The 14,515-nt window shown below is 39.5% G+C and overlaps 1 protein-coding gene and 2 long non-coding RNA genes across 3 annotated transcripts in view; 2 read left to right on the top strand and 1 right to left on the bottom strand.

The window, feature by feature from the left end:
- The window catches only part of LOC117825056, a 16,932-nt gene extending 14,603 nt beyond the window's left edge, over nt 1-2,329 (top strand). The window contains exon 3 of the long non-coding RNA XR_004633771.1: nt 2,067-2,329. This is a non-coding gene — a long non-coding RNA (uncharacterized LOC117825056). The remainder of the gene's footprint in view (nt 1-2,066) is intronic.
- The window catches only part of capn12 (calpain 12), a 15,282-nt gene extending 767 nt beyond the window's left edge, over nt 1-14,515 (bottom strand). Inside the window, exons 1-21 of the mRNA XM_034700670.1 lie at nt 14,045-14,515; nt 12,909-12,978; nt 12,018-12,136; nt 8,039-8,172; nt 7,727-7,898; nt 7,560-7,643; nt 6,657-6,742; nt 6,494-6,571; nt 5,930-6,120; nt 5,593-5,843; nt 5,476-5,487; nt 5,291-5,370; nt 4,699-4,821; nt 3,610-3,646; nt 3,441-3,512; nt 3,303-3,348; nt 2,939-3,000; nt 2,604-2,672; nt 2,391-2,469; nt 2,060-2,176; nt 44-96 (exon numbers count right to left, since the gene is read on the bottom strand). Coding sequence (XP_034556561.1) covers nt 44-96; nt 2,060-2,176; nt 2,391-2,469; nt 2,604-2,672; nt 2,939-3,000; nt 3,303-3,348; nt 3,441-3,512; nt 3,610-3,646; nt 4,699-4,821; nt 5,291-5,370; nt 5,476-5,487; nt 5,593-5,843; nt 5,930-6,120; nt 6,494-6,571; nt 6,657-6,742; nt 7,560-7,643; nt 7,727-7,898; nt 8,039-8,172; nt 12,018-12,136; nt 12,909-12,978; nt 14,045-14,245 — 2,136 coding nt within the window. The 5' untranslated portion in view covers nt 14,246-14,515. The remainder of the gene's footprint in view (nt 1-43; nt 97-2,059; nt 2,177-2,390; nt 2,470-2,603; nt 2,673-2,938; nt 3,001-3,302; nt 3,349-3,440; nt 3,513-3,609; nt 3,647-4,698; nt 4,822-5,290; nt 5,371-5,475; nt 5,488-5,592; nt 5,844-5,929; nt 6,121-6,493; nt 6,572-6,656; nt 6,743-7,559; nt 7,644-7,726; nt 7,899-8,038; nt 8,173-12,017; nt 12,137-12,908; nt 12,979-14,044) is intronic.
- On the top strand, nt 2,346-3,715 carry LOC117825057. Its single transcript, XR_004633772.1, has 2 exons — nt 2,346-2,494; nt 3,604-3,715. It is a non-coding gene; the product is annotated as an uncharacterized LOC117825057 (long non-coding RNA).

The following is a 14,515-nucleotide window of genomic DNA, read 5'->3' as shown; positions in this document are numbered from 1 at the left end:
CAAATATATGTAATATATGATTATATATTTGATGAGTACTTACAGCGTTGATCCCTCTGTCTTTCACCTCTTGGCTGGTGTCTGACTCATACAGAGCTGAGGAAAAGAGGAGAGGAAATGAAGGCTCAATATTCAGTAACTTGTGTTCTTTTCTTTTCTTTGATGATTTTGGGCATCTATTCTTTTATTGAGAGGATAGGACAGTGGGTAGAGCTGGATGCTGGGAGAGAGAGTGGGGAATGGTGTGGGGTAAAGGAATCTAACACTGCTTGTGTTTAGTTTTTGCAGTTTTGGGCCTTGTTAGTTGATGGTAGCTTTAATATGCTGACTAAGCTTCTATTCATCTTATACTAAGGTTTGGTTGGATGGGTAATTTTGACATCTAAACCAGAGGTTCCAAAAGTGTGGGTCTGGACCCTCTGGGGGTTGCAAGACACAAATGGGGGGATCGTGAGATGTCTTCCAGAATGTTTTTTTTAATACATTTATCTAAAAATAGTACATTTTACCCATTATAGTAAAAAATATCGACAAAAATAGTAGATTAACTTGAAATAAAACCCTGAAAATAGAAAATTTAATGAGTTTTCTGCCTTTCTTTTTGCCAAATTACTCCTAAGTTTAGGGTTAGTGAACAGTTAATTATCAAAAGCATCAGTAGCAGTAGGTTAATTCATAACAGCACAGGAAACACAGACACATGCTCATATAGGTAGGCTAATTTTCTGCAGACCAGCTAAAAGAAGCCACATTAAATCACTTTGAGGGACAGCGGGGGTCCTGAGTCTTTGACACCTATATTTTGGGGGTCACGGGCTGAAAAGTTTAAAAACCCCTGATCTAAACAACCAAACCAATAAGGCATAGTTCTCAGGGACATTTCTATGTTATTCGTCTTTATTTCTTTTCCTTTTTTATATATTGATGTCTTGTGGCATAGCTGCAAAGATATATAGCCATGGAAAGCCACAGAAGGACTTCAGTTAGGGATAATATATAGTGAGCCTGTGGTTATGACAAAAAGAATCCCAACAGGGTGAGACTTATCCTCCCTGAAGTGTTTCCATTTGGCATAACCACTGGCTAACTATACATTATCCTGCTTATTACCCAGCTACCAACTAAATACACAAACAAGTCGACACTAAATGTTGATCGTATGACAGTTTTAGTGATTTAAACATGATTTATATATGCAGCTAACAAAGAATTTTTCAACACAGTTTCAACTGTTGGTAGTGCTTCAATGGTAACAGCATTGTTACCAGCCAATATATGGATCCAACTGACGTTAAATTGAACATTTTCGGGGCACAGTTGGCTTAGCAGCTTAAGCACGACCCATAAACAGAGGCTGTAGTCCTTGTCGCAGCAGTCCCTGGTCTGATTCCCGACCTTGACCATTTGCTGCATGTTTTCCCCTGCCACCCCTGCTCCCCACATTTCCTGTCAGTATCCAGCTGTCCTAACCAGAAATATAACTTTAAAAAAAAAGAACATTTTCATTCATTCAGATTAAAGTCTTGATGTTAGTGTTGTTTCATTAGCAATTATAATAGATGCAGAAAGTAACAGCAGCAGCTCATTGTATGTTTAAACATCCTTCAGTGTTTCTCACTGTCTCTTGTCTTCTTTTCTCTGCCAGTGACTGGTCAGCCAGTAACCACCAATCTAAAGTTTTGTGCTCTCAAAATGAACTGAGAGTCATATTAAATATATCCTTGATATTTTCTCCTGGTGCTATCAGGCAGTAATGTTTTTGTCACATTGTCAACCCTGAAGAGGTGAAATCATAAACCGTATACTTGATTTGCTGTTACTCCACTCTGCAGATTGATTTGGTATGTGTGACGTGTGAGATCAGGTTGTCCCTAGCATCGCCTTTAGCTATTCAGGAGTAATAACTGTTGTCAAGGGGGTTTTGACCAATCAGAATCAAGAATTTAACACAGCCAGGTGATTAGTGAGAGAGTCTAGAAATAACTGACAATGAACAATTAGTAGGGGAAAGTATGTGACTGCAGCATAATGGAGAACATGATGTTTGTGTGTGATTTACCAAACAGCTTGCGCATCCTGACGACACATGACACAAAGCCGTAGAAGGGCAGGTGAAGCTCTCCAGATGAAAACCGAGCCGAGAGCAGCTGAGCCACCTGACCATCACACTTCATCCCTGTGACACAGAGGAGAGGAGAGAGGAGGAAGGTGTGATGCCAAACCATCTGTGTGCCAACATACAGCACACCTATGTGTGTGTGTGTGTGTGTGTGTGTGTGTGTGTGTGTGTGTGTGTGTGTGTGTGTGTGTGTGTGTGTGTGTGTGTGTGTGTGTGTGTGTGTGTGTGTGTGTGTGTGTGTGTGTGTGTGTGTGTGTGTGTGCACTCATACCAACAGCTTCCAGTGCGTTGCTGAGTTCAAAGGGGCTCATGGTGCCAGAAGAGTCTTCGTCAAACTGGAAGAAGATGGACTGGGAAAAGAAAGCATCATAGTGGGTAAAAAATGTCTCTGTCTCTCTACGCACGCACGCACGCACGCACGCACACACACATGCACACACACACATACACACACACGCACACAGTCTCTCTCTCTCAGGTTTACCTGCAGAGTGCGCAGACTGGACAGCAGGGTTTCTGTTTGTTTACGGTTGAGACTGGAGCGCCCTTTAGTCTGCCGGAAAAAGTTAAGGTCACCTCACCGGACAGAAGACAAGGCGATAAAGTTTTGAGGGAGGGGGGAGAGAAAGGGAACAGCAGGGCGGCACATCATGACTCAAGGCCTGAATTTCAAACCCCTTTGTCAGCAAGACTCTGCCCTAGAAAAAGTGCAAAACTGGCTGATGTAAAAATCCTGCAAGTTTGAGTGAGCTTGACATATATGTGGAGTCAAACAAGGACACTGTAGTAGCAGAGACTATACTGGGGACAAAAGGATACCTCCTCTCCAAAGATGAGCTGTCTGCACGTCTCCAGGGGCAGATGGTAATCTTTCTCCAAAACTGTGATAACAACAGAAAGGCACAGATTGATGCATGAAGAAATTGAGGGTTTAAACTGGATTAAGCAGAGGAAAGGTGAAGGTGAGGACAAGTACTGCCGCTTTTATTAGTTAGCCCAGATATGACTGCAGCAATGAGCCTCTGTCTAGACTACTGACCTGTGAGGCCTCACTGTTTCAACTTGAAAATGTGTTACTGCTTTGCTCCCATCTAGTGGCCATCACAGGTATTATAGAATGAAACTTTTCATCTGTGTGCCACTTTAAGTATCAGATAAAACATTAAAAGTGTTGTACAGTAACCTGAGTTAAACAGATCCATGAGCTCCTTGGCGTCAAGTCTGTTATCCTGTTTGGAAACACAGAAGAAACTGGTTTGTTCGGCGACAAATGTAGACTTGTTCGTTGAAGTAAAGTATGTCAATGTAAAGGAATTCTTACTGCACCAGCTGCTTCATCAAAAGTCTTCTCAACTCTCACGTGATCCTCTGGGAGAACGGGAGCGGCCATAACCTGTTTGGCACAAACATGCAACATTAACATAAATATACAATGTTTATTTTCCCCCCTAACTTCTGTTGCCTTGTCTTGTCATGTATTACAGACTCACCTGGAGGAATCCAGTGGAGCAGGTAAAGTCCTGAGTGCTGGAACACAAAGACAGCAACAAATTGTCAACAATGCAAAAAAATACAAAAATAAAAAATGTATAACAACCTGCTGTCAACTTGTACTTTTGTAAAAGTGTATCATAGTATAACAAGCAGTGTGTGACAAATTAGAGATTTAAATGATTGATTCCAAGGGGTCTGAAGGTGTTTTAAAAAAAACTTGAACACAAGAAAACATTTTCTTACCCAACATTATTTTGTCGTTGTAATGTTTAAAAAATGTGATTTTCCCCTGTGAATTGTGTTGAATGACAATTTTAAACTTTATTTATCTAATAGCTGGTCACATGTTAATCTAAGCTTTTGCACAAGAGCTCCAACCTGAAGACATTTAGTCAGCCGTACTACTAATAGAAAGAAAATAATGTGTGGTTATACAAGTTCTGTAAATTAAGTATAATTATCAGGGTTCAGATGTAATCCGTGGATTTCTTTTATTTAATTGAAGTAACTTTAGCTGCTTAATGACATTTGTGGATTCAAATTTCAATTAATCTGTCAATAATGTTGAGGTATTGAAGTTAAAGGTACAGGCACTTCAGTGTTGTTCTAAAATTCAGGACCTGAATTGATGTACTTTTTACATCTCACACAGTGAGACCAAAGATGCTTATCAAAGTCTAAGTGAGCACCAACTCCTCATTGCTGTAACATTTACTTGTCTTACAATAATAGCTTTTATTAGCTTTAGCTATTACTTTTGTCAAAAACTAGGAGCATTTTTTAAACATGCAGAAGTATAGCGCTGTGAACTCAATGTGAGGGCAGTGTGGGTGACTGTGACTGCTGTTTAAAGTCAGAGAGGCAGGAGGTGATTCAGGAACTGTGGAGCCCTCAGGAAGTGTTCTGGGTCATTATTCAACCAAAATGTATGACGCACACACTCATCACATAACATTTACACAAGGTACACAAGTTAAAAGAGATCTGTTGGCACTATGGTAAAAAAAATAAAAATAAAAATCAGCTCAGTAGTTTTGATGCTCATCATGTTTTGGGGTGTTCAAGCTGGATCCCTTCATTCTTACCCGAGAGTGTTTCCAGTCTTGGAGAAAATACGGATAAAGAAATCTCCGGGGATGTTGGGTCGATAGGTGGAGGCCACGATGATGTAGTTACCCGGGTCCAGATGGAGCTTCCTCCACACTCCCCTGAGAAGAGAGTGAGTTCACTTCAAACACACTGTCAGCTTTATGACTTTCAGTTCAAATAAACCTCCAGGTCCAATACATATACTAGCTACTTGTTGACAGTACTAGTCTTGTGTTTTGTATCTGCCACAGTTTTTAATATTTTATGTTTTTTCTTTGTGTATTTGAATGATTTTGATTATCCCCCCCCCCCTTATTTGGTATTAAAAGAACACCCTTACCTAACTTTACCCAACATGAAAAGTGACTTAAGACCTTCAGGTTTTGCATTCATTGGGACCGTTTTGGCTGGATTTTGTGTGCACAGAAATATATTATGTACAGTGAGGTACAAATACCAAGGAAAAATACTGGGATCACATTAGAGTTAGCACAGTATATTAGAAGCTTAACTCTGCTTTACAGTCCCTAAAGATACCAGAGCCCAATTCTCTATTTCTATGAGATATTTTTATATGATAGTCTTTACCTCTGAGCCTGATATTTTCCAGAGCGACCCACAGGGCGATTTTCCACGAAGAAGCTCTTGCTCAGACACATACCCTGAAGCTGTATGAATATGGATACAACATTAAGTATGAACACTACAAGATTATTTTGATATTAATTGGAAAAATGAAAGACTATCTAAAGGGGAAAATGATAAATAATTACCTCAGGTGCAACCTACGGGAAGGAGTAAAGACATAAACAAGTTTAGATTTGTTCAGAAACAGTATCAGTACATTAATAAATGTTTAAATGTTAAAGTATAAAAGTGTAACATGTCACCTTGAAGATGTGGAAAGCAATGTAGATGAAGTGAACTTTATTCCTCTGTCGTCGGTTCTTCTGCAGCAGCTCCACCAGCACAGTGCACTGTTTAGCTTTCTGCTTCTGTTTCTCAGCTCTCTTCTTCTCCTCTGGGGTCATCTCCTCCTCATCATCATCGTCATCTTCATCGCCATCATCCTCATCGTCCTCGTCTGGCAGGTCCTGCTCTGTGAGAACCAACTCAAACTGAGGATTCTTCCAGAAAGACTCTAAGGGGAAAAAAGAAATGTGATCATTTTCTGTTTGATGAGAATGTTGAATGCCTATTAGAGAACACATAAAGTCAGGGACACACTTTGGTATCTGCGACTACCACCAGCAGAGCTTCCAGATACCCAGAATCCGTCATGTTCACTGATGGTCCAGAGGGATTGGGAGGCTGCGGAGGAAGGAGAGGCGGGTGTGTTTCCCTCCACTAGAGCGTCGGGATTTAAGCTGCAGAGCTCCACGATGTCAAACAGGCTGGAGAAATCCTCCGCACAGATCCTAATAGACAAGATCATTCACAACAGACGTTTAGTCAAGTATTACACTCTTGTACAGATTAAAGATAGTTGTAATTTCAAGTTTGGATTAATTGACTGGAGGGCTTTTATCTGATGCAACTTAGTACTAACACCTCAGAGGCAAATATTGTACTTTTTGCACCACCTTTTGTATCCTAACAGCAAAACACTGGCAGGGAATGTTTGACTGAAAATGAAAACTTTTTGCTTATAATGTATGTGTCATATGTGCAGAGCTTGTGCTTTTAGTGGGGTATTTTCACAATTTTGTATTTGAACTTTCAATCAAGTGAGGGGATCTGAAAACGTCCTGAATTGATTGTTATTAAATTGTTTTACTATTTGTCACATACCAGAACTCCCCATCTTCTTTCTTCTTCAGATTAATCCTGTCTTTCTCTGCTTTGTCCACGTGATCCCACTCTTTACCCCTGCAGAAAAAAACAAGTATCGTTCAGAGCTCTTGTTGTTTGTCTGTTTGAGTTTGAGAGCTACAACATGCTCTAACTTTCTCACTTGTCACTCCAGGGTCCACTATATTCGACGAAACCCCAAGGGTTCCTCAGCCTCAGCAACAGAACTTCATCTGAAGCTTTCATCACCTGAAAATTAAAAAAATAAATAATAAAGTCAAGAGTAAACTACATTTACTTTTTCCATTATTATGGCGCTATAATCTTAAGCCTGTATGAGCTGTTGTTGTTGTTGCTGCTGTTGTCTGTCTTTGTCGATCTCATTCTCTCTGCATCGCCCTCTCTCCCACTCTCCAAGCTGCTCAGGGATGTTTTTCATCGTAACTGTAACTTGCTACATACTGCAAAGTGTTGTGCCCATGGTGGATTTTGAGATTTTAAGATAAGACTAGATAGAATCTTGTCTTGATGTTGGGTCTGTAAATAACATAACAAGGAGTTCAGACCAGGCTTGCTCTATTTGTAAAGTGTCCTGCGATAACATATGTTTGGGATTTGTGCTATATAAATAGAAATCATGTCATCCAATGATTCAAGAAAACTTGGCTTGTGATAAGATTAGGTTGGATTGAATTTGATTATATTTCACCGTCCTCTCTAAATTGGCTCAGTTGTGCTTGTTGTGGCTGCACTGACATGACATATGAGCTCAAGCTACCAGGGAGAGTATATTACAGTACATGATATCACATTATTTTGATGCCATGAAATTTAATCTGAATACATGAATCTAAAATGAGATAGGATAAAATGGGATAACACAGATATTCAGATTTGATCACTTATTAAATAAGATGAAATGACAAGAGATGGCGTTCAGTGGTCTGTGGAGAAACTGATTGTTCCAGAAACAGACACCATGGACTTAATTTAGGCCAACTAAAAAATCCTCCTTGACTAAGATGAAGATGTAAGAGCAGATAAATCGTCTTTGTCTGACACTTACCTTGTCAGTGTCGGTGATGGCATAAGCGTGGCCTTTTATCAGCCCGTTGCCTGTCACTACACCAACCTCTTTGTAGTTGCAGGCCTGTGAAGACGAGAGACACACATGTCTCCAACTTCTTTGATAACTTTAAATCCATTTCACACAGTGTGATGAGGTGTGTGTACCTCGATGAAGCAGCTGAGCAGACTGCCTCTGGTCAGGGCGGCCGTCAGAGACCTCCAAAGGACTCGAGGAGTACGAGAGGACACATCCATCGAGTACGCAATCCCTCCTGTAAAATCCTCCATCCCCTCTGAAATGTTGCCCCCCTTCAGGCTCCCATAGCTCCCAACAAGCCTACATACGAGAGGTGAGAAAATCATCTCCGGTGGCTGTGTGTATTTGTCAAATCACAGTAGTGTCACACACACACGGGAAAGGAGTGGGAGATCTCAGACATTACAACCCAGAAACATATGCTGCGAGTGGCAACTGACTTGGCATAGGCCTTCTCCACCAGGGCGCTCCAGTACTCGTGGCGGGTGTGAGAGTAGCTGAAGAGCAGACGGCCTTCTCGTACTGGCAGCCTGTCATCCACCACCACCTCCACCCACTCACCATACTGCCAGAACTGCACAGGGACACAGTGAGAGACGGAGAGGGAGAGGATGTGAGAAGAGAAGAAATGGATAAAATAAATCTGGAAGAAAGTTAATAAAAACATATTTTTTCCCCCTTAATTTTTCCTTTGACCAAAAACAGCTCACTATTTTGACCATTGGTGCACAGCTGACACAAATTGCAACCTCAACAACTGAAATAAAAATCTTTCTGCTATTACAAATCAATTTCAATTTTAGTAGAGCCAGATTTGAAAAAAAATGCACTGACATTATTACCTGGCTGTGTTAAATACTTGATTCTGATTGGTCAGAACCAAATCAAATCAATCTGCAGAAAGAGTCCAGCACATTTAATCTCTGCTAGTTGACACTAGCAAAAACTGTTAGTTTTAATCTCAAGCTGGTCTGGAGAGTCAGAAAATAATGACATTGGCTTCAGTTATGAAATAGCTGAGTGAGAGAGACAGAAATCCCTTTCCCTTTGTCTAACATTACTGATTGTATGATTCTGAAGTTTTTATATATATACTTTCATAATCCGTATCTATATTTTTGTCCCGTATGCATTTTCATCAGAAAGCAAACAAGTGTTTGTGACCATGGGCAGAAAACACTTGACCAATGACCACACAGTAAAATTAAAGGTTGAAGTAAAGAAATATTATAGCAGACCAGAGAGGCGACTTTGACCTTCAGCTAGATTTAGAAACAGTGGTTACATATATTGCTAACCAAATACTCTGATGAATAAAAGTTGAACTTTCTCAAGTTCAAGGTTTGCTCCTTACAGTTTAAGTTAAAATCATCATTTCCATCTTAGTGTAAGTGTTTCCTTCTTGACATGAAACTACATTGTCAATTGCCTTCTTTGACCGGACTGTTAACTACCATGATTCTATTGTGACTAAACCATCAGTCTCTGGACTCCCATTATCAATTACCTTTAACAAAAATTTTCAGTGTAATGTGAATTACAACAAATAAGCAGACAACTGTTTTAACTTGACTGGGAATTTAAACATTCACTTTAATATTAATTCGTCCCGCAAGTAGGCTGATATAAATCCAATGTCATGGAAGGATTCCTGACTGTAGAATCTGAGGGATTTACTTTTGCTGTATAGATAAATATTTTTAAATCACACTTCTTGTCACCTTGTTTATGTCTTTAGTCGGTAGCCAGGAAATAACCTTTATTTCATTTAAGGAATATTCCTATTGATTGAGATACAAAATATTTTTTACAAAAGGAGTCCTGGACAGAAAAAGTTGGTCTGTATCGTGAGCAGGTGGTTATTCAGATTAGAATTCCGACAGCACCCTGACACAAGAGTGGGACAATGATCACTAAACATTGTCTATTACTTTTCCAACCCATAAATCTAGAAATTAAATTGTGTTTTTAATGCATATTTTCTGTCATAGGTTGTTCTTAAATGAGCACAGTAATTATGTTTTACATCAAATCCACTCTACTTACACAGTAACACTTTTTATTAAAATGCATTTAACAACTGATATAAGTAATAAATGAGATAAATTACCTACCAAAGAGCTAAACATTGTACTGGCGAATAAAGTAATACATGCTATTTAATACGTTAGAGGTAATCATCTCTAATAGGAAAATTTATTTTCCACATCTTCTAAAATACTATTATTTATAGAAGATTTGAGGGTCTGATTCAGATCATTAAAGAGCCAGGTTCAAGACTGAATAGGTCTAATTTAAGCTAAGCTAAATGCTTATCAGATGCAACATGAAAATGAGACAAAATAAACTGCTTGCTATACACAGATAATTTAATATACTTGATTCTGCTTTTTTATGTAATGAGAGCTTTAGTAAACTTTGGTATTGCTGCTTTTACTTGAATAAAAGATTTCCCCTGAACATTAAATATTTTACTGCAAATCAAAAAGCTAGTATTAACAAAACATGGACATTTTTAGCCAGAATAAAACGCAGGATAAGCCCAGGGAACTATTAGTTCTCCAGATCTTACAAATAAAACCCTGCCGTGCATAAAAGGCCAAAGTGAATAAGCACTTTGTTTTCTTTGTTCCCTCATCAGACTAAACTGATTAAAGCACCTCCCAAAGCGGTTACTGGTCATGACTTGGGGGCTGTACTGTACCACAAACTGTGTGTACACAACAGAGGCCGAGAGCAGGCCTGGACTGGCCTTTCATACCTGCGGTGTGTGTGTGTGTTTTTGTGTTTATGTGTGTCCCAGGGGTAGTCACTACCTGCATGTCTGGACTCCTTTCCAATCACCCTGACAGTGCAAAATGAGTTTCCAGTCCTTCCGTCCTGCTTGTTAAGTCATGTCACATTCTCCCAAACAGTCTCTAAAGGTCCAGAGCTGCAGGGCAAAATAATCGCTCAGCAAAAAGAGATGTACAAATGATCGATGTGTCACTGCAGTGTCTGTTGTGTTAGTTTGAAAAGATTAATATGTCTAATAAGGGGATATTTTATTGCTCTGTGCAGGTCAGAGCCGGTGAATGATGATCTCCAGATTAGAATCGCCACATCTGATGAGGTAATAAAGATGATGTTTTATGTTTATTCTTTTTGTACGTGTGAGACCACTGTGCAGCATTGTCTTCAGGATGAGTTTATACATGTTAAAGATCTGTGCTAGACAGCTGAAGAGAAAAATGAGCAAAGTCTAAAAGAACAGGATCAGATCAGATAACTGGAGACATTACACTTGTTTTCACACACACAAACTGTCATATTTGGCATTAATCAGTACCTGGGTATCATCTTCCTCTCTCTCTCTCTCTCTCTCTCTCTCTCTCTCTCTCTCTCTCTCTCTCTCTCTCTCTCTCTCTCTCTCTCTCTCTCTCTCTCTCTCTCTCTCTTCTAAAAAAATCTGGTGATGTGGAGCCCTGTCCTCTTTTTCTGCTTGTGACTAATAGTTCAAAGATGGACTAGCATGCTACTAGCTGCTACTAGCTTAACACATGAATCCTTGAGTTTGGTATTTGGCTTCTGTAGTCACAATGTTGTTGTTTTTTGTGTTTTTTTTTTTCCATTTATGCCAGAATTGACATTAAATAGAGAATGAGATTGAGACCTACTGGATTAAGTTTAGCAGCTTGAAGAAGTGATGATAGCCAGAGATAACCACCTGTTGCTCCAAGTGTTCGCCCAAATAATTTAAACAAATGAATTGTATAAGACTGTAAACATGTTTTATTCTGCTGTGAAGTTGTGCTTCTTCGACATTGCACATGATCGGGGTTAACTCACTTTCAGAGTAAGCCTCAAGTGGTCATTTGAGGAACTGCATTTTTTTACACTTCTGTTTTAGCTTTATTATTTAGCCTTAGAGGTTACTGCTTGGTTTCTGATATAGACTAAGAATGTGTGGGAATGAAAAAGTGAATATATTTGGTTATGCTAAATAAATGTTGATCTTTTTTGAAACTGTCGAACATTCAACCAAGAGTTTCATAGAAGTGTATGGCTAAATGGTTAGGTATTTTATTGGGGTGCCATTGTTTCAGCTAATGTTGTCCTTTAATTTATTGCAAACAAAGTTAAGTATTTCCAATCCTCTTCCAGACTGTTGGAGCCTTTGAGTGCCAGCCTCGCCTCTTGCAAAAAAACATCAGCACTGCGTCCTCACTACAACAAGACTCCCCCTATCTACCATCCTTCAAGGTAAGCATTTATGATTTATGCTGAGATTTGTGCATTTTAAAGTATCGTCATGTAAGTGTACATGATGTTCAAATGCACAATGGCAGGCTCTGATTTAGGTTACTTTTTCACTACTATTAATACTACTACAAAGGTTAGTGAGGTTGTCTTTTGTCCCTGACATCTGACTACACTTACCCTAAAGTGGAAGATCCCAGCATAAGGCTTGGACAGGCTCTGGCCAGACGGCACCACCTTCACAAAGAGCGTTGGGTGCATGGTCAGACAGGAGAGGGACGCCAGCAGCCAACAGTTACCTGATAAAAAAACGAAACAAACATATGAAGCTGATTCGGACATGTGGAGATTCTCATTTCTTTGCAGTGAATTTTTACATGTGACATTATTTTAGAACAAAAAAGGAATTGTCACGCCTTGGTATTTTTGTCCATTCTTTTCAGGTTAAACTTGCTCTCTCGCACACAAACATGCAATAAGTCACATTCCTCTCAAAGAGCCAACATCTGTTCTGTGATGTTTCTCTTGTTAGTGCTGCAGCAGATACTTTAAGAGTCTACGTAAATCATGGGAAGCCCATCCTAGGATACAGACAAAAGAGGGAGTGTTGTAATGATTTGTTTTATTGACATATTTGCATGCAACTGGTGGCACAAATTATTATTTTAGAGCCCCAGATGAAAAAAAGTTTTTGTTGTGCACAAAACAATCGCCTAGTTCACCACATATGGGAGACAGACTTAAGAGCACACATTTGAGGAGGGGCTGTGGGCTGTTAAAAACAGGCCCATGACGGGAGACAGACCCCCTGCAGATTTGAGGTTTGGGGAACACAGTGTCATTCCCTTATTTGCCTCTTGCTGAGTGTTTGAAGTTTGGTCCCCAAGGCTGTGTGGTGCATAATCTTTGCAGTCGTTACATTTCCCTGTATTCATAGCAAAGGAGCTACGTAATGCAATATTTCAATTTCTGGTTATGTGGATGCAACTTAGCATGACATAGTCAAGTTTAAATCCTCACTCATCATTGTTCTAATGTTGGTAGAGATTGATGCTTTCCTGATGAACTCACCCAGTTGGCCCTGACAGATGTCAGTAGTCCCAGTTGTGCCCTCCACAAACACAGCGTTCTTACTGATTTCCTTCAGAGAGAAGAAGAGGACAAGATGCTGAAACATCACAGACTGATTCTAGGAGCAGATCCAGAATGAGCTTATGCAATGAAAAAGGAAAATAAAAATCTGTTTTGATCATATATTATCATATTATCATCTTGAATGACGGTCAAATTATTTTAAAGGCAAAATGCAAGGATTTTACTGGCTCCAAAGTCCTTTGTGTGAATATGTGCCGATTTACTTTGTTGTGTTTAATATAAGTTTGAGTATCTGTGAGTTTTGGACTGTATGTTAAAAGAAACAATACATTTGAGGAAAGGTGAAAATGTTAAGAAACAATTTTCTGACACTTTACCCTTTATTAATTGAGAATGAAATCAGGAGAAAAATTATAATTTGGAAAATGATTTATTGTAGCTTTGTTGTGAACGCAAGTTCCATAATTTGCATTGAGAAATATGAATAATGCTTTCAAACATATTTTATCCTATGCACATATTTGCATTGGTTTCTAATCAGGTTGCATGAAACTCAAAATTTAATTTAGTCTTCTGTCCATGAATTCTCTCTAGAAATACTTTAAATGTTCTTAAACCTTTCCTCTCTTATGATTTACATTGTATTGACTTTCTTTGTATTATGTGTTAGGTTGTTTTCTTCACCCCTTAAAGAAAGGCTCCAGGTTAAAAGATTCTTAAACCTGAGCCACACCTTGTGAAATCACTGCCAGCTTCACAACTGTGAAACTCTGCTGATAGGATTTCTGAAGAAGTAAAGCCAATAAGATACCTGAGAAAACATTTTCATTACCTGAAAAATGCAGAACTGGGTAACAGCAGGTTATAACATGTAGGCTGCACTCAGATGACTGTCATAAATATAATCAATATGCAGGAGAGGCTGTTTCAAAGTTACAGCTACTTTCAAGTTGGATCTTTCTTCCCGTTTGTCTGTAGATTAGTGAATATCACAGCTTATTGGACATTTTGCAGCTTAATTTTATCATATTTAATTGAGTGAAGACGCAAACAACTGGCACTGAATTTCCCAACCACCTCTGCAAAACAACAAAAAACATAACCTGGTCTACCTTGGGTCGCTGCCACTTGATCGCCCTCTTTGGATCCGGGTCTTCTGCCATTCCGATGGACTTCTGCTCAGCTGGAAACGTTGGATCATCAAACATCTCTCCGGATTTCAGACATTTTTCCAGGAGAGTTTGGAAATCCTGATCATTAAACTTGACCGGGTTCTCGATGGAGCCCAGGGGAGCCTTCTTCTCGCTTTCCATGCTGTCGGTGATGTAAAGTAAAAACTGCTGATCGAAGATGCACAATGAGTGATCAGCTGGTGCTTAAATAGCATACAGTTCAAAGCTCACACCCACCGCAGCAGAGAGAGGCCTCCCCGGCTTTGCCCAGCCCAGGAAGGTATGCAGAGCGCCAGGGGCCGAGGAGGGCTGGAGTCGGAGTAATGACACGGTGCCAACAACCTTTTGGATCCTAAGTTATTTATTGTCCATCATTAGGCAAAAACAGAAACGAGCTGATTTTTGGAATGT

This window comes from Notolabrus celidotus, chromosome 14 (genome assembly GCF_009762535.1).
Source record: "Notolabrus celidotus isolate fNotCel1 chromosome 14, fNotCel1.pri, whole genome shotgun sequence".
NCBI lineage: Eukaryota > Metazoa > Chordata > Actinopteri > Labriformes > Labridae > Notolabrus > Notolabrus celidotus.
This window is presented reverse-complemented; position numbering and strand designations above follow the sequence as displayed.